General features: G+C 38.3%; 1 protein-coding gene across 1 annotated transcript in view; it reads right to left on the bottom strand.

Moving 5' to 3' along the window:
• Positions 1-1,943: 1,943 nt before the first annotated feature.
• The window catches only part of prkar2aa (protein kinase, cAMP-dependent, regulatory, type II, alpha A), a 31,045-nt gene continuing 13,598 nt past the window's right edge, over positions 1,944-19,390 (bottom strand). The window contains exons 2-10 of the mRNA XM_036579120.1: positions 10,547-10,582; positions 9,120-9,256; positions 8,913-9,019; positions 6,819-6,972; positions 6,217-6,318; positions 4,201-4,275; positions 3,540-3,605; positions 3,161-3,299; positions 1,944-2,104 (exon numbers count right to left, since the gene is read on the bottom strand). Of these exons, the coding sequence (XP_036435013.1) occupies positions 1,980-2,104; positions 3,161-3,299; positions 3,540-3,605; positions 4,201-4,275; positions 6,217-6,318; positions 6,819-6,972; positions 8,913-9,019; positions 9,120-9,256; positions 10,547-10,582 (941 nt within the window). The 3' untranslated portion in view covers positions 1,944-1,979. The remainder of the gene's footprint in view (positions 2,105-3,160; positions 3,300-3,539; positions 3,606-4,200; positions 4,276-6,216; positions 6,319-6,818; positions 6,973-8,912; positions 9,020-9,119; positions 9,257-10,546; positions 10,583-19,390) is intronic.

The raw sequence follows: 19,390 nt of genomic DNA, 5'->3' as shown, positions 1-19,390 counted from the left end.
ATTTTGAGAGCAACTGTATGCTACCTAAACAGGCTAAACTGCTATAGGAGTTTTGTGACATCACAAAAACAAGGAATTCATAAGACTTTTGCAGCTTAGTTTCCATATTTAGTGGCAAGGAAAGTATGCAAACTGTTTAGAATGTATGAAGTGATCTTAAAATATAATCTGGTCTTCAAGTTACAATAAAGAACAAACACAATCTGTTTAAACTAATAACACAAAAAAGGGCACTGCATAACAACATGATATCATCCCAGCAGTGAAGGATGGTGGAGGGAGCATCATGATTTGGAGCTTCTTTGCTGTTTTTGGGTCTGGACAGATTGCCATAATCCAAAAATTAATTCCCAAGTTTATCAAGATATCCTACAGGATTATGTCAAAGTGGCTGCCTGCCAGCTGAAGCTCAGTAGGATGATGCAGCAGGACAATGACCCTAAACATCACAGTCAATCTACTACAGAATACTAAATAAATAAATCACCTTATACCAATGTGGAATTACCTCAAGAGCCATCTACACCAGATATCCAAAGAACAATTCTGTAAGGCTTGAGATTATTACTGCCAAAAGAGTTTCGCCCAGTTATTAAATTCAAGGGTTTACTTACTTTTCCCACCAGCACTTTGAATATTTGGTGTGCACGATAAAGACATGAAAGAAACTGTTTGTGTGTTATTAGCTTTAGCACTTTGCATTTGTCTATATTTGTGACTTAAATGAAGATATTTTTATGACCAATTAATACAGAAAACTAGGTAATTCCAATGAAGTCTTAAGTTAAACCATCAATGAACTCATTTCAAATCCAAAATGAACACTACTTCAATACATGTGAGTACATACAGTGAACGTCTGTTCCGAAAACCTTTTATAAAATGCATGAGTCGGCATTACAATCTGACTAGTCACAGGTGTAAAAGACTGTGCATTACATGCCCTCTCAGCTCAATTGGTACAATGTGATGGAGTAAGAAGCAATTCTGTATGAAAATACTATGTAATGGACCCTCTGTTTCACTTCATCCTCTTCAAATATAAGAGATGCAGACCAAGTTAAGAATCAGAACGTTACCAAAATGTTTGCTTTATTTAATCTTCGGGACAACTCATCCAGAATGACCAAGAGAAGAAATAAGCACTAGATTCTTTCTCACATCCTCCAATAGAGAGACTTCCAATGGAGTCAAAGTAAAACAAAAATAATCCATATATAGTAATAATAGTAATAATAATAATACATTAATCAATACAACATGTGGAGTTTGTGTGAGCAAAACGAGGACCCAACATCGGTCACCGTGGATACCACCAGCACTAACTCAATGCACCAACAGCAGGAAAGGAAACAAGTCTTATTTCATTAAATAAGTGTTAATCAAAGCTCTGCACTGTCATAAAATGCTTCTAAAACTTTTTCTTCTTTTTTTTGCATTTTAATTTTAGATTTTACTTTAGGCTTTTTGTTTTCCCCAACCTTTCTCTTTTTTTTTAGTCCACCGAAATCCTCTTTTTTTTTGTGTCCATGGGAAGGGATGGGTCCTTGGCTGGGTTTATTTGTTGTTTTGTGTATATGTTGTGTGTGAGTAAGCGTGTGTATGTGTATCTGTCCGTCCTTGTCAGACTGGTTCAGGGTCAGAGCCGTAAAAAGGGTAATGCTTCTATTTCATACCGAAAAGCTGATGTTTTGACTGCGGGCGTGCATATCTGAGTGTGTGTGTGTGTGTGTGTGTGTGTGTGTGTGTGTATATGTGTGCATGTGTGTGTGTGTGTGTGTGTGTGTCAGACAGAAAGAGATGGAGTGAGAACAGAGAGAAAAAAGAAAATTCTCTCTTCTGGAATAAGTTGAGCATAAAAAGGAGTGTGTGCCTACAAAATGTTGTGTGTGTATATAAAGTGTGTGTTTGATTATGTGTTTTTCTGTGTGTTCTTGTGTGTGTTCGTATTTGTGTGTAAGGCACGACCAGTCTCTCTCTCAGTCTCTCAGATCCATGCTGGAGCCAAACAGAGCCACTAGCTGCTCCTCATAGTGAGCGATGTTCCTCTTCATGATCTCTTTACACGGGCCCAGCAACCGCTCAAACGCCTGCACATCAATCACTGTAAAACAAACACAACCATGTCATATTAATATTGTCATTTTTTTTTCTTTCCTTACTTAATTCTTCCTCTCTACTTTTAGTCAACAATTTTATTTCAGCTCGCTCGAGTCACGGTGATTTGCCACAGAGGCCAAAGAGGCCAGCATGTGAATGTAAAGTTTATGCAGACTAAAGTTTTTGATATGGTTTGAAAGTAAAAAAATAAAAATTTACCATACTACAGTCAGGTTCAAACAGAACTTTTGTCAGATGACAGTCAGTGTAAGACAATTTTTTTTCAGGCTATAGTCCTCATGTGTCATACCTAAGGCCCACAGGCCAGATCAAGCCCACAACACAATCCTATCCAGCCTGCAAAAGTATTTTAATTTTCTGTAAATATTGGCTCGTTTCACAGTGCACTGCACTACAGTCCCCAGCATGCACTGCAATATAGTGTGCACTCTGACTCTCCTACCCCAACAACAATCTAAGGGACAGCGTATATTCAGCGTAACACCTCAGTTCTACACAATTCTACACAGTTCCATGCCAGTCGTATCACCAAACACACCAGCTGAAGTTCAGCCTATATAAACACTTAACGTTTGCTCAGCAGCTTAGAAATTAAAATATTAATAAACTTGCAGCAAAGAAAATATGCCAGGTGTCCATTTCAAGCAAACAGGCACGCTTAAAAAACCAAGCTACTGAGGACATTTAAATTTTGAATATATCAAGTAGTCATATAATATTTCAAGGTCTACTACAAGTGCCTATATTTTACTGCAAAAGTTTTTGCGTATTTTTAAATAAACAATGGTCAGTTCGGTTTACAGCAAAATGGTAATTAACAATGAAATAAAAAATAGGGTTCTCTGGCCCACTGATTTGTTGTGATTTTTAATATGGCCCTTTTAGTGACTGAGTTTGACACCCCTGCTATAGTCGGTTCAGACAGTCTTTTATTGGGTTACAGGTTGTTTTTGTGGGTTGGGTCAGAAGTTTTCTGCCTATATTCGGGTTCAGAACATTTCTGGTCGATTAAAGCGCTACGAAGCGCGCACACACATACCCAAGCACTTGACATCCCCGATGGCGTAAGCTGAGGCAGCCCGTGGTTTATTGGTGACAAGAGCGAGCTCTCCAAAGTACTGTCCTCTGGTGCAGCGAGTGATTTCTACCTCTGCATTATCCTGCCTGTCTGCTTTCGTCTGAGAGAGAGAGAGAGAGAGAGCGAGAGAGAGAAAGACAGAGGAAGTGGAACGTGTGTCAACATTATTCTATATTTACACACACTATTCCTCTGTTCCATCTCATTAAAACCTCAATGATCATTAAAGGTTCGGCAAATAAAATATCATTAAGTTGTTTGGGGGCTTTAAGGTGTTACATTTACGCTTCCTTAATAATGAAGAGAAAAAAAAAATGAAAAAAGATAAAAAGGAACTCACTTTGCTCTTCATCATGATCTTCACCTCCCCAGACTCCACGACGTAAAAGCAGTCTGCCATATCGCCCTGGCAACATGATCATCCTCATTAGTAACACATCATAACTCAGAACTTTCCTCTATAAAACTCTTATAACAAGACTACATCCACCACTACTAACACTTCAAGGGGCCACAGTTTGCAGTTTACTTGTACTTTGGTTCTTTCCTCAAAGTCCACTCATAACATTTGTGTGGTTTTATGTACCAAAAAGTCATAATTCTTTTTTAACATTATCATTTTCCAACCTCTCTTCAGCCCTTAGAATTAAGAAGGCTGTTTTTGTTGCTCTGCTTTTAAGACAGATCAGTGTAAATGACCTCTGTTCTGATCCACAACCACCATGAATTTTAAACAGGATGTTTTTGAAGTTCAGTTTCCATACACATGCACAAGTTAATGCTACATTCTGAAACCTTGACAGTGTCTATATAGTATATCCAACTCTTATTTAAAAAACCCTTAAATTTATTGTTCTATTATACAGTCCCTACAATACAATATCAGTAAGTTATATTATCGTGTTCTCTAAGCAATATATCAATACACAAAGCTCTTCTAAGGTTATCACAGTTGCTTGTTTGTGCTGAAGCTTGCATGCATATTCATGCTCTTATCTCACCTGCATGATGATTCTCTCTCCATCCTGGAAAGTCTTAACTCCCAAAACATCAACAATCTTCATCCTTTCAGACAGCTAATAAGGAAAAGACAGTGGAGGGAAAAGAGTAAGAGACACAGCAGGATACTAGCAAATATAGCACATTCAGTATAATGTCTGTGTGTAGAACACATACAGTAATAAACAATGCCTGATCAGACAGAATTGATTAAACCATTTATATGATTATACATTAATTACATTAGATCATAGGTGTTACCTGCCATCTGTATGAGTCATTATTATTTTCTATTAGTTTTTTTGGTTATGGTTACGTGACTTTCAAAGTCGAATGTGCCTAGTCAGTGGTGCCATATGGTCAAATGGCTTCAAGCCTCTTAAGACAGACTGGTGTAGATTAACTAGTGGCAGTAAGTAATTAACTTCAGCCTAGGTTACACAAGAGGGTCACCAGCAGAACAGGCTGAAGCAAACCTTGCCATATATGGTAGGAAACTTAGCAAACATTGGGCCTCATTCACCAATATCTTTTTTCTTAAATTTGTTCTTGAGAAAGACCCTAAGAAAAAGTCTGCGTCAGATTCATGATGTGTTCTTAAATCGCAGAATTGTTTACACCTTTGTGCTTTTGAGGGTGTGTAAATTCTGTTCTTACCTAAGAACAAATCCCAAATAAGTAAACATTGGTGAATGTCAGAATCTTCACGAAAACTGCGTAAGTGGCTTAAGAAGAATTTTCTTCTTAAGAACGGCTGTTGAATGAGGCCTATTGTTTTTAGTTATCATCATGTACAGCTGTAGCCTTTAACCTCTTATTCTCCAGGGTATATTTTGTTTTTTCCATCTGAATGTACATGCCCAAATCGTAAGGCAAATTATTCAGTAACTGCATAAAATGAATGTACTTTTATTTAATTTTTATTTATTTATTTATTTATTTTTGGTAAATGCTCCCCTCAAATTAACAGAACATGTGTTTTATGATCATACACATATTGCTATATGCTTACAATTTACTGCTGAAAGCCAAAAATCTTAGACGCTCTTTGTATTTTTTTTTATAAAAAGAATTTTTACAGAGCAGATCACTGAAGAGACACCATCTAGGATCCAGTTTATAGAGTTCAACTTCTTTTATTATAAGGGTTTAAAATTACATTACCCACCTATTTGACTGGATAGAAGTCAAGACGAAGTGCATTTTGGAACCACCGGTGGTCCCATAAGAAAGGTCATATCAAACACATGCAGCATAGCATGTACAGGATAAACCCATTCTAATCTAGCTAATTACTTTTAAATGTACTGCATTTATCTACACAGCTGTACATGTGAGTGTTTGTAGGTGGGGGACACTTGCAGTCTCGCCTGCTCTATATATGGGACGTTTATATGGATATGTAATTTCTTATAATATGGTGCAAAAGTCAGAGACCACCCTTCATTTATTTAATTTCCAGTCAAAACAGCTATTAAGCACAAGTTATTCATTTTTCTGCATCAGGGAAAAAAGTATAAAACATATTTATCAGAACGTCTGCCTCAACACAAACATAATATTTTTTCAGTATTTAGTGTATCCACCCTTTGCCTTTATTACAGCTTCCATTCTTTCCTGGAGACTTGCTTTCAGTTTTTCAAAGAAATATTTTCCATACCCCAAAAGTTCAGCCTTAGAAGCTTAGAAGCTATCTTTTAACCATTCTTGAACTCATTTGAAAACTCCTGTTTTTTTTTTCTTTTATTTCCTTTCACTTTCCCATTTCTTATGCAAATGGATTATCCTGCACCTAACTTCATCAGCAAGATCTTTGGAAAAATGAATACCTTGTACTTAATGGCCATTTTGACTGGAAATTAAAGAAATAAGACTGTGAAAGCAAGCATTGTCTCAGAGGACAATAAAGAATGTTCAAACCAAGCACAAATGATCAAACTCATTTTCATGAGGCACAGCACTTACTAATGTGCTTTTCATCCAAACCAATATGCACTCCAATTCTCTCCCTCTCTCACCTCCAGAGATTTGAGCAGTGGAACAGACTCGATGAAGCTCTCGTACATCCTCCTCTTCTTCGCGTTGTTCTTCACTATGAGCCTACGGAATGTTGCTCGGTCCTGCAAGACACACACACAAGCCATTTATTATACACATATTATACACTGTTTTATTAATTTAATTTGGCCTTGCAGCTTTGATTTATCATTAGATTATCTGGGATGCTGAAGAAACTGAAGATTTTAAACAAGTCACTCAAAAATGTGATAGGTGCTGAACATGGTTCTGTTCAAGCTAACCTACAAATGACCTGCTTCACTAGCTTTCTTCCATTGTTAGATATTTGTGTGAAGGATTTTTTCAGAAAAAACTCTTTTTATCTCCCCTGTGGCTTTGAGCCTGTTCGCCAGCTAAGCTCATTAACAGTGCCTGTGTTCAGTCTGCTATTCTAGGATACACTCATGAATGGAGTTTCTATGTAGTAGTCAGAGTTTTACTAGCCACTTGGTGGTGCTGTAGCTTAAAACAGCAAGCAGGGTTCTCTCACTCACACACAAAAAGCATGACTAAATGAAGTGTGCATTAATAAATACTCACGCATGTACATACAGACACTCACCAGTCCCCACAGAGCTCCCTCCTGCTTAGCGATGATGGTAGCAGCACGGGGTGTGTTGTACATGAGCGCCAGTTCTCCAAAGCTGCCCTTATTATCATATTGACCAACACAGCAGCCTACGCCGTCCTTCTGCACCACAATATCATACACTCCCCTGCAACACAAACAATAGCGCTGTCACAACACATTTTGTCCAACTGAAGTTTGTTTACACATATGACAAACTTGTCAGTAGCAACAGAACATCCTGAACATCTGACAAGCACCAGTTCAACACAGATGGGTTCTGCTCTAGAAATTCAATGGAAGGTACAGGTGAAAGACGTTTGCTTGTATTGTTGGAGGTGTGTTAATTAGCATTTCGCTGCATGTTGGTGCCTGAACAAACTGCTCCCACACACTGCCAGCTGGCAGAAGCTCACAGATACATCTTAATGAATTAAACTGCATAGACTTAAGAACTCCAGGCTACCGCATATTTTTCAAATGATCCAACATTCAAGCTCCATTTGAACATACGAATGGAGCTTGAATGTTCCAATATGAACTGGAAATCATAATGCATTTTCCTTGACTAACGTGGCGCACGTTGAAGTAAAATACGGCATCAGGGAGGGTCTCTGAGCTGGCTGAGCGTTTTTGCTTGAAGATACATGGGGGGTGGTGAAGGGGGAGGTGAAACATCTCACTGGTTAATATTTATCCCCTGCCAGTTTGTCCCGTGGAAACAGCCAAAAATCAGAAAACGTTTCAAAGATGGGCAAAATAAAAACATATATGGACTGTATTAAATTAAGAGTTTTGCCGTTTAAATGCTATATCATGGTTTTCGCTTAACATGACTAGGGGCATGAACTGAAGAGGTTTAAAAAAAAAGAAAAGAAAAAAAAAGGTCAATTTTGATTTCAGGTCGATTTTAAACAGAACCAAACCAAACTAACAAGGAGAGAGCAGGGGATATAACCTTTTTTAATGTAGTTAAACAGGTTCAAGTAGAATATGCCGTTGGCCATCTCATATCCCCATAGCAACCTCATCTGTGGTCTGATATTGGGTAGATTTCTCAGGATTCACTTAAAGACTTTACATACCATGAAAATAACTTTTCTCCATCCTGGGTGTTTTTTATCACAAAATATATTATATATAGACCTACATCATATACACTACAAATATGTACACTAAAAACATTTAAAGCTCCTCAGTTAACACAGAATTAATTGTGTTGGTTGACGTACTAGACTTTTTAGTGACTGTCACTAGTCTCAGCGGGGCCAGAAATGATCTAAGTGAGAACGTCTGGGGGCAATCATGAAAAATATAGCCTAATGTGGACGTGTGAATGTAGACTTATTAGGGAGGGAACAAACTGAGTGTGAAATTTCGAAACCAATACAATGCCTTGTGAAGGCAACAGAGCACTTGTCAACACTGTCCAACATACAACAAGCCTGGATGTAAGGCTGAAAAGTCTCCAATAGCAACAGAACATCCTGAATATCTGGCAAGTCTCCAATTAAGCAAGATGTGTGTTTGGAGAACACATCACATGCACTTAAAAATATATATAAACATTACCTCTTGTGAGTGAAAACTAGTTCTGTTAGCTAATGATAGCGTTTTGCTAGCTAGTCTCTTTGGCTTGTTAGATTGTTTTGGTAGTGTTATTGTTTTGTACAGTAAAAGAGCGCAACCTGGAAGAATTTAGGAGTGGGTTTTTAGAAGGGCAGAACCCCTGTTTGTGGCAGATTTTGCTGCAATCCTGCATCAAAGGTTTTACAAGTTGTCCCCAGATGAGTGTTCTAGTTACAAGATCACATCTGCAGGACTACTGTTACAACTAGCCCTTTCATCTGCTACCATTAACTCCACCTATGGTGTAAGCTTCCAGCAGATTTGTTCACAAGCGGTAAGTGCTGGGAACAAAGTTTATGTTTTCATTTGTGGCAGAGATGTAATAGATGATGAGATGTAATAAGAGATGTTTGCAAAGGCTATGTTAATCTTACTCAAATATTATTTAAAAAATTCAAATGGCATTTCTGGGGACAGCCCCACATGTATGCAAACACACACACACACACACACACTTACCTCTCAATGACGTAGAAATTATCCCCGTCATCTCCCTGCTTGATTACGTGTTCTTGGGGCTGCACAATCACTTCAAACATGGCGTCCAGCACTTGTGAAAACTGCTCCTGTTAAAACCACAGGGTGAGAGAGACTATGAGGATCAGAGAGTGTGTGTGAGTGTCTGTGTGCGAGAGAGAGAGAGGAAGCGAGAGAATGTGTGTGTACCTGGTCAAGAGCTTTAAACAGTAGTATGTCTTTGCAGGCCTCCTGTAACCTGCATCTCTGTTCGTCTGTTTTTGGATGAACGACTCTTGGCTCAGAGTCTTCCTCATCATCATCAGGATTTAAAGGCTCTGCACAAACTGGGAGATGAATACTACCATTAAAAGTTAAGACACTGTCAGCAGAGTTTATCTGAGGAAGACATAGTAAAAAAGGACTTTAGAGCTGTCACTACCGCTAAGTAACTGTGCAGTTCTGATTATTGTAATAACTCAATTATAAAGGAGTTTTAAAAAGAAAAAAAAGCAATTAAAATGGACTCACACTGCCATGAATTTCTCAGACAGAGAACATCGACGAAACAGTTGTCAGGCTTCGGATGATTGTTTTCAATGTGGTACATTGTTGTAGTTTGTAACAATCGACCTCTCGAAAACTATTTTTATTTATTTTTTAGTAAGCCTACTTAGCGGAACCAACTGCATATTGCGCCCTCATGCATAGACTTTCCTCTACAAACATTCCTCAACTTATCCTCAGTTTACTGGAAATGAAATAAAATTAAATTTACTTTTTCTAACTGATAGCATTGATCAAACAATTGTTTATTTGTTCGTTAATCTGTAAATTGCTTACATTCCTATGCACTTCCCTTTCAAAAAGTCCAAATTAACTTACATTTTGGACGTAAAAAAAAGCATATAAACTGTAAAACATACGGTTATGCAACATTATATGCATTATCATAACGCAAACTACTGTTTCATCAAGTAGATAAATTTTAATTGACTAATTGGGTTTAGGCTAACTGAGTAACTGACAGCTCTAAAGGAGTTCATGACTGCATCTCAGCTCTCCTGAGCCCTTGGCCTAACCACCCCGCCTCAATTCGCTCATTCCCATGACGCCTTGGCACATGTCTCAGAATGTAGGGGGGTGGGTTTGTCCCTGCTGGACCATTAGCAGTGGGTGGAGTAGATTTGCTCTTTATAGCACACATTTTGAGGTCTGGGTTAGTATAATGGAATGCACTATCACAGACCATAAACATACATGTAGGCTATTTATTAATGCATCATTTACAGTCATTTGTTAAATCAGATTATGATTCTTATCTCATTTAACAAAGCTTTCAAACATGGAAATTATCGTTCCTCATAGGAAGCCATTATTAAGTAACTTTACAAAACAGAACATTAAAACTTCCCCATGCTGGGAAAGACAATTGAAGTGTCAAATTAAGAAAATACTTTTAGTGTAACACACATTAGGGGGTCCGAATTAGCGAGCACACAGGAAGGGGGTGCATAATTACTGAGATACACACCCTAGGGGGGGAAATGACAGACAGAGAGGCAGACCGCATCTCTCCGTCTCACACACACTTTCTAAACCACATGATTAGTGCAATGACGTCAAAAACAGCTCACCCGACACTCTCCGGTTAAATCTGCTGGGGGGAGGGGCTGGAGAGAGAGAGAGAGAGAGAGAGAGAGAGAGAGAGAGAGAGAGAGAGAGAGAGAGAGACACAGTTAGTTAATCAAGGTTCACATTCTCTTCTTGGTACATGTAAATGTAAACAAACTATCTTCCCCTTGTCCCTGTGGTTACTATGTGGGTGTACTGCCTCTGAGGTCAGTCAAAAGGTCTAACCCAGAGACTGCAGCAGCTTTAAGTGTGTGTGTGTGTGTGTGTGTGTGCGTGTGTGTGTGTGCGTGTAAGAGACAGAGCATTCTCTCTCTCTCTCTCTCTCAAACACACACACAGAGTTAGACGCATTGACATGACTGTGGTAGAATCACTGCCTTGGGGTTCTCTCTCTGTCCATTCCTCCTTTCATTAAATTCTCTTTCTCACCATGCTGTAAGAACCCATTAACTCCATGGTGTGAAAGTGGACTTCAGCAGTGCACATTTAACCAACAGCGCACACACTCACGCAAAGTGCTGCTGATCTTGTGGGAGAATTGTGGTAATGAACAACTAAGATCTTACATCGTGCATTAAACCTTTTCATCAGTTTGATAAAAAACAAGAATGAGATCAGTAACCTAAAAATCACAAAAAGAACAAAAACGCTGGAAAAAACAAACAAAAAAAAACGAGAGAGCACTTCCTACTTCAAGTGAGTGAACACATGAAGTGGCATGTATCTATATTATAAGACATGAAACCTCGTGAGCAGTGAAAAAGGTGACAAGTTCAGAAACCCCCTATAGCAGGGTCCGGCAGCATCGCTCCTAGGAAAAAAATGTAGTCATATAAGGAAATTCTGGTGCGTGGTGCGTCATGCGCCGATCCCATGTCATAGCGCTTACAACAGTCCACAGAAATCACCAAAGTCAATTTCAGACGAAATCTAAAGAAGTTGGTTGTTCTAGTTGCCAATAATGATAATTTTCACATACGATTTTTTTTTGTCCCCCATTCGACGAAACCAAAACCTGTGCAAAAAATGGCTCACCTTTTAAGGATCTTTTTAACTGTTATCTTAGTTCTGATTGGCCCATAAAAATAAAATACCATATCTGGGATTTGCTGAATAACAATCGTGCACTACTGTTGTTCTGTGTTGGAGGAGCTGAGGGATTCTCCCTTAAAATAATCTGCTGGAGGCAGACAACCCCACTTTCCCAAAATGGAAAAACTCTTCAAATCGACACAATTCATGCGAATGACACATTCAACACAACAGAGAATTCTGCCAAAAATGGACAAGTTGCATGTATGATTTTTGTATGTACATCAGTATGGGTGGGTGACACTGCAAATATAGCATAACTTGACTTTCATGATACCAAAAACCACATAGTACTATACTACTATACTACACATACTGCCAAAAATTTGTCCCGTGGAATGTTCAGGCTTGCCAGGAAGTACCCAAAACCTACTCCTCATTCATTTTGCCTTAAGATGTGTTTTCTGAAGTATTTTAGCAAGAAAATAGAGAGCCATGTTATAAAATATATTTTTAAAATCTTGATTTGAAACCTACCAACCTTTTTTTTTCGTAATGCATAATGATAATGGAATCACACTGCTATTTGGATTGGTATTAATTCCTTTAAAAACTGGGACAGATGTTTAGATTTGACCGATACATCAAACGAATATTTGAACAATGTATTTCTTGTAGTCTGGAAGAGCTGCTGTTTAGGCAATGCTGGGCTACATTGCTAAAATATATGCATTTTATTAATTTTACTGAATTTGTTACCCTACAGAAATGTGTTGTATTTCTCTGTAGTGCTAATCCTAGTAGATGTACACCCAATTTCTATATTTTGTAGATATTTATGCATCTGCATAGACACATACGTACTTTAAGAAAATCAGATATCAGCATTGGCCCACCATTGCCATATCGATGCATCCCTTGGGATTACCATATAATCCACCACTGTGTGTGTGTGTGCGCGCGTGTGTGTGCATTCACATGCACAATCCTAACGGTCCCTATTCTCTCACCTCAGTAGCCCAGGCAATTTAGTGAAAGGTAGGAATGAATCCTCTAGGGAAATTTAGAGAGTGAAGACGTTTCAGACTATTCAGAACTTGACTGCCTTTAGTTCAAATATGATTTTTTTTCTTCATTAGTCGGGGTGATGCTAGGCTAAGGTAAGGAAGTCATAAGTCTTATTTGGGTGAGGTGTAGATTTTTGGATCTATGAAATAAACACTAATGTGTACATGAGAGATTCTCTCGCTGCACGAGTGTGCACATGGATATCGTAGATGAGGTGCTTCAGCCTCACGTGTGAGGGATATCAAGTGCCTGAAGTTGCCATGACAACAAAATACAAGGAAGACCTCCTCATCGCCATAACAACCCCACCAACCCTCCACCCACTCTTATAACGACCAGGGTGAAGTGACTGAGACAGCGAGAGAAAACAGTGAAAAGAAATAGAGGGGGTGTGGGGGACATTGATATGGGGTGAAGAGGTATGCCCATAAGGAGAAAGGAGGGAGAGAGCCAGCCTGAAAGAAGAGCAAGCAAGAACAAGAGAGAGAGTGACAGAAAGGGAGGAACATACATAAGAGATAAGAGAAATAAAAGCAGGAAAAACAAGAATAATAACTGTACAGCAGTCATGCATATCATAATTTCATGCACATCTCTTAGCACATTACTAAAACTGCTGATGGACGACTACAAATCCGGTAAGGGGGGAATTCCAAGGTGCAAATAAGCAAGTGAACACTATCCAAAATGATATTTTCCCACATTCTTTTCCATCATCTGTGACTGAGATGGTGAGAGAAAGGCATTTTCAAACTGCTACAGATTATAAGTCAGCAAAGATCAGCATTCTGCAGGAAAGAATTGTACAAATTGATTTGTCTCATGAACGCAGGCACTGTGTACAGGAGCACTCTCCATCATAAAAGCTGTTCAGAAGACTTTTCTCTTAGTAAACCAGTGAGAATTAAGGCATATATAGCAATTCCTCTATAAAGGCTCATATCATGGAGTTTTCCTTTTTTCTTTTCTTTTCTTTTTTAAATAATAGATTGACAGTGTGTAAACACTGTTAATGCTTTTAAACATAACATTCACTCTACAAGTTGGCACAGTCCATATATAGAAACTAAGCTGCAAAAACAGCTCATTTGGAAGGCCTTGTTTTTGTGATGTCACGAAAACCAATTAATTTATATCAGCCAATTCAGCCTACAACAGTTTAGCCCAGTCAATCCATGCTGAACCTATAAGTAGTGTTTCAGCTTTCAGCACAGTATTAGGCAGCCCGTTGGAGACTGTTTACATATATCAGGCAACATATACCTTAAAGGCACTTTAACAATAGTAGCCTGTTTATTTCTGAGTGATAAAAAGGTTGGAAATGGTCATATAAAACCATACAGTGGACATCAAGGAAAATTAAAATACAAGAAAAATGTAAACCACATGCCCTTTAAATGACAGGAACAGTCCAAGTAGAAAAAACCCAGCTAGGGCTGGACAAATTTATAATACAAAGAAGCCAAATATACTTGTTGCTATATTTCAGTCAAGGAGCTACTGTTCTGTCATAGCCTCTCTTGTAGCACGAGTCATGTACAATCCTGGCCTTTAAGGCCTTCACTGAAAGCCCTGGAGAACAAACACTGGTTTCATATCAACGTGAATAAGATTTAAAAGCATTTTTCCCTTTTAGAGCTTGCTGAAGTAGCCAGCTGCCTTGTTATGAGTGTCTGTAATAAATAACTGAGGTGTGCTGCTGCCATGTAATCATAACTTGGGTATGCAAGGAATTGCAGTTGAAGACACTAAGACAGTCAATGTATGAACATAACGTATATACAGCAGTCATACATACAAACAGTCAGCAAATATAATCTATAACGCTTATATTATCATCGACATGAATAATGATAATCAAGTAAAAGAACGAGGGATGCATGATATCAGAACCGATATTTGACAACGTATTTAAAAGACATTTTATGTATGTATATATGTATGTGTATATACATACATACACACACACACACACACACACACACACACACACACACATATGCATTCTATTAATTTTACTGCATTTGTAAACCCTCCACAAATAAATTACATTTCAAAATTGGCAGAAATTTAAATGAAGACCAACAGAAATAGGCATCACACTGCAATTCCCAAATTGGTGCATCCTTAAGTTATACCAATTTGCTGCTGCCAATCTCAATAAACTGAAACTTTCTTTTTTCTGATAGTGCTGAAATTATGAGAGGTATGAGAGAACAAGCAAAAATCATATGGTGTTTGATTTTTATTGCACTTTTAAGATTTTATTTGCTAACCCTAACCCAGATTTCAAACTGGAAATCCCCATTGGTAGTGCAGTTCAGTCAAAGCCTAACCTCACTGTGCATCTGGAAAACCGCGTTAGCGCGTGCATGTGTGTCTCATAGCTAGACAGGAATGAAGTAGTTAAAATAAACACTGACAATGGTGAGTAGAGGATTACAAAACTGATATTCACTCACTCTCTTTCTCTGTGTGTCAGTCTCTCAACGTTTGTACTTAAATGCTTTGAGTGCACTGTCGACAGCACAAAGTGCACTGGGAGTGTGCAAGTAGAGATTAAAAAGGGCCTCTATGTGTGCGTGTTTATCTTTGTTGCAGAATAGGTCATCTTGAACTCACTCCTCTATCACCCACAATGCACTGCTCAGTAATACTGTGGCTACGATTGGACAAAAGGGATGTGGTGAACAAGGGTCTGATGGGTTGTGCGCATTTCTTTGCGTCAGGGCAAGAAGTAATTTCTTTAAAGGGCCATTTTTGCCCTGCATGATTGAAACTTTACATACTGTCAGAACAACATTTCACATCTCCAAAAAAGAAGGTAAAAACATCATCAATATTACCTATTTAATGTAAAATGATGTAGGACACGTAAAAGTGTCTTTCTAAAAATAAAACAGTATTATATTGTATGTTAAAATTGTTAAAGTATAAAAAACAGTGCATTTTGAATAACTCAATAACTGTTTTTGCAAGTTAATTTAAAACAGCGCAATAATAAGTATCTGCTTATGACAGTTTAACCCCGCCAGTTCACACTGAAGTTATAAAAAGTGTTTCAGAACAAAAATGAATGATGACTGTTTTGGCTGCACAAGGCCAAACAAATATTTTATGTGGAAATTAATTTTAAGTAATTTTGAACAATTTGTATTATATGTTTACACAATGCAATGGACAGCTGGCAGAAAAAAATATCTGAGATGTAATTTTGCTGACATCTTTTGTCACGGTACTCATGTTTTAATGGTCAGAAATGCTGAATATGAGGGCCCCAGTTATTTCTGATGTTGCTAGGTCGCACATGAGTGAGAGAAAGACTGGAAGAAACAAAGAGAAATAGACAAGTGCACACGTCATGCAAGCGTCAGCAAGGAAACCACAATTGGGGACCACAGCCTCGTTTTCTTTCTCTCTCTCACTCACACACACACACACACACACACACACACACACACACACACACACACACACACACACACATTCAAACTCTCTCTCCAACACACACAAAAACACACAAGCACACTGAGTGCAAGGCTGCAGGCATGATTAATTACACGCCACACTTCAAACTGCTGCAGCTCAACAATAATGAACTGCACACACTTTTACGGCCACTCTCTGCTCATACATTATTTTATGGCGTGTCTTGGTGTGAGCCACTTACAAACAGTGAAACAGACTTTTGTATTTTCTCAAAACCCCAAAATAAACAAATTTTCTAAATGTTCCCAGTGATCTTAGTACTACAAAAATAAAAGCTGTTTAACAAACATTTAAAAGAACATCTTATGTGGTTAAACAAGGTCTCCTTCGGGACAAATTTTTTGGTTATAAAAACCAGATCTCTACTTTTCCACTACATTCCCTCTGTTTTTCTCATACTCCTTCTTTTCCTGTTACAAGCAATCAATCCTAATGTCCCCACATCCTCCCTTTCTCTCCCTCTCTCAGACTCTCCTCACCACTCTGTCACATGCTGCTGTTCCCTCTCCAGCTTTCCTCCCCACTTTATCTCTCTCTATGGCTTCTGAGACCCATAAAAGGCATTGTGGCCCTGCCCTGTAGTGTGCCAGTGGGTTTAACCCTTAACTAACTAAGAGACAAGATTAACTTAAGTCAAAGAGGGGTGGGCAAGTACAGAGATTGGAGAAAAACAAAAACAAGGCCATTTAAGAGCAGCAAGATAGAGTGTTCATAAAGTGGCCGAGCTGCAAATTCTGACCTCTTTCAGACTGAATAGTGCTGAGCTGTATTACACAGGCAATCTGGTTAACAACTTCACTCAACCAATATGAAAACTTAGTCACACAGATACCAATACTGACTATAAGCAGCTGAAAATTCCAATAGTCGATAATATTGGCTAATATTCTTAGACTGTCGAAAAAGAAATAGCATCAAATAGTTTTAATTAAGCAGATTCCCAGCAGTCTTTTTTTTTTGTTTGTCAATTAGCCCTTGTTTTTCTAATGAATGGTGCTTTTCATGTTAGATAAGTGCGTTTTATTAAAATGTTACGGAAATAAATTATGAATTTGGGCGATATTCTGCAGAATCTGTAGGAATTCTGCTGATAATAAATCCAGTCAAGGCCTAAGTAGTACTGTTTTAGTTACAATAGTGTTACTGTGTATTATCTAACTTAGAACATAACATACAGCATTGTGCAAAAGTCAGAGGCAACCCTTCATTAATTTATTTTCCAGTCAACAATTGCCATTAAGTACGAATTGTTTATTTTTCAGTGTCAGGAAAAAAATAAGCAGAAAACAAAAGTTTAACAGAAAATTACACAGACGCCTCAACAACTACACATATCACATTTTTCAGTATTTAGTGTGTCCACATTTTGCCTTTATTACAGCTTCCATACTTGTCTAAAGACTTGCTTTTACATCTTCAAAGTTCTGATTCTCGTGATCCAAGTAATCCCAAACACATCCAACAATGTTGAGGTCTGGACTCTGGGGTGACCAGTGCATTGGTCTGAAAACACCAGCTATGTCTTTTTGATTTGCATTTTTTTTGCGTCTATTTCCTTTTCAGAATTTCAGCTTTTATTTTCCTGATATTTACATCTAGATGTGTTCAACTAAGACCATGGCATCTTTGGTGGCCGACCCCCAAATTCTCAGGTTAGCAAAAATACAGGAACAGATAGTTGTAAAGTCGATAACATTATATTTGGTTTCATGTCCCTTGCTTACAATATTGCATCAAACCAGTGACCCACTGACCACCAAGCTGTTGCAGTCTTCTTTTCCGATGTTTTTCTAGGCTTTTACAGCAGCTTCTTTCTGTTGTTGTTTGTATTGGGGTCAGGGGTGGTCGGGGGATTCTCTCTTCAGTTTCCTGTTCAGGAGGCAAAATGCATGCTCAGTCAAGTTCAAGTCAGATGACTAACTCAGCCAGTCTAAAACCTTCCAATTTTTCCCCCGATGATGACCTTTGTTGTGTTGGCAGTGTGTTTCGGGTCATGCATGACGAAGATCACCCTGATTAGATTTGAAGCATTTTTCTGTAAAAAGTGGCAGACAGAACATTTCTGCAGACTTCTGAATTCATTTGCTTCTACAATCATAAACTACATCGTCAATAAAGACTAGTAAGCCCATTGCAGAAGCAGCCATGCAAAACCAAACCATGACACGACCTCCACTGTGTTTGAATGATAAGCTTGTATGTTTTGGATCACAAGCAGATGCTTTCTTTCTCCACACTTAAGCCTTTCCATCACTGTGGCAGAGGATCATCTTGGCCTCATCAGTCCATAAAACTCCACAGAACTTCTGTGGCTCATCTCCGTATTTCTTTGGGAAATTCCAATCTGGCTTCTGATTCTTGGTGCTGATGAGTAATTATCATTTTGTGGTATGGCCTCTATATTTCTGCCCTTGAAGTCTTCTTTCAACGGTGGATTACATTCACGTCCTGTTAAGACTGTAGGTGATGTCACTGACTGTTATTGTTTTTTTTTGGTTTTTTTTTTTTCACAGCTCTCACGCTACGTCATCAACCTCTGTTTTACTTGGCCGACCGGTTTGATGTCTGGTTGTTAGTACAGCAGCTGTTGAAATGTCATTTTCATGACATTTCAAATTGTTGTATGGCTCTGATCTGTAATAGTTCTGATCGATTTTCCCTCTTTTCTCAGCTTTAACACAGCTTACTTTTTTCCATAGACAGCTCTCTGGTCTTCATGTTTATCCTTTTTACTACAAATGCAGTCTTCACAGGCAAACCCAGGGCTTAAACCAAGAGTAGACATTCAGAGCTATTAATCGTTTAAATACTCAATCTAACAGAGAGACAAGAAACAAGAAGCATCTGTCAGTCAATGTATTTTTGCTCACTTGAAACATGGGTGGGTTCAATCATAAGGTGCCAAGTTGTTTAACACTTCTAGATGCAAATACCAGGAAAGAAAAACTGGACATCTGATCTATTATTATCCAAATTTATCTTTTGACCTAAAACCCAAATGTTTTTAGCATGTAACAAACATAAGAACTGGCCTTGCTGTTATACTTTCTGAAGACTGTACATGTTGTACAGTCATGTACTGCTGCTACTCAAAGTCTGAAATTTCTTTTTAAATTATTAAAGGTTCTTTCTTACTGCCTATCTATTGTGCCTGTACCTATCTATCTAAAATCTTGGCTAACTAACTCTGTGCCACGCTGGAAACCTTTGGAAGGAGTGTAGACATCTAAACTGAATAAATTTATCAGGGAATTATG

The sequence above is a fragment of the Colossoma macropomum genome, unplaced genomic scaffold, assembly GCF_904425465.1.
Source record: "Colossoma macropomum unplaced genomic scaffold, Colossoma_macropomum, whole genome shotgun sequence".
Taxonomy (NCBI): domain Eukaryota; kingdom Metazoa; phylum Chordata; class Actinopteri; order Characiformes; family Serrasalmidae; genus Colossoma; species Colossoma macropomum.
Note: the sequence above shows the minus strand (reverse complement) of the source record. Positions and strands in the feature narration are given on the sequence as shown.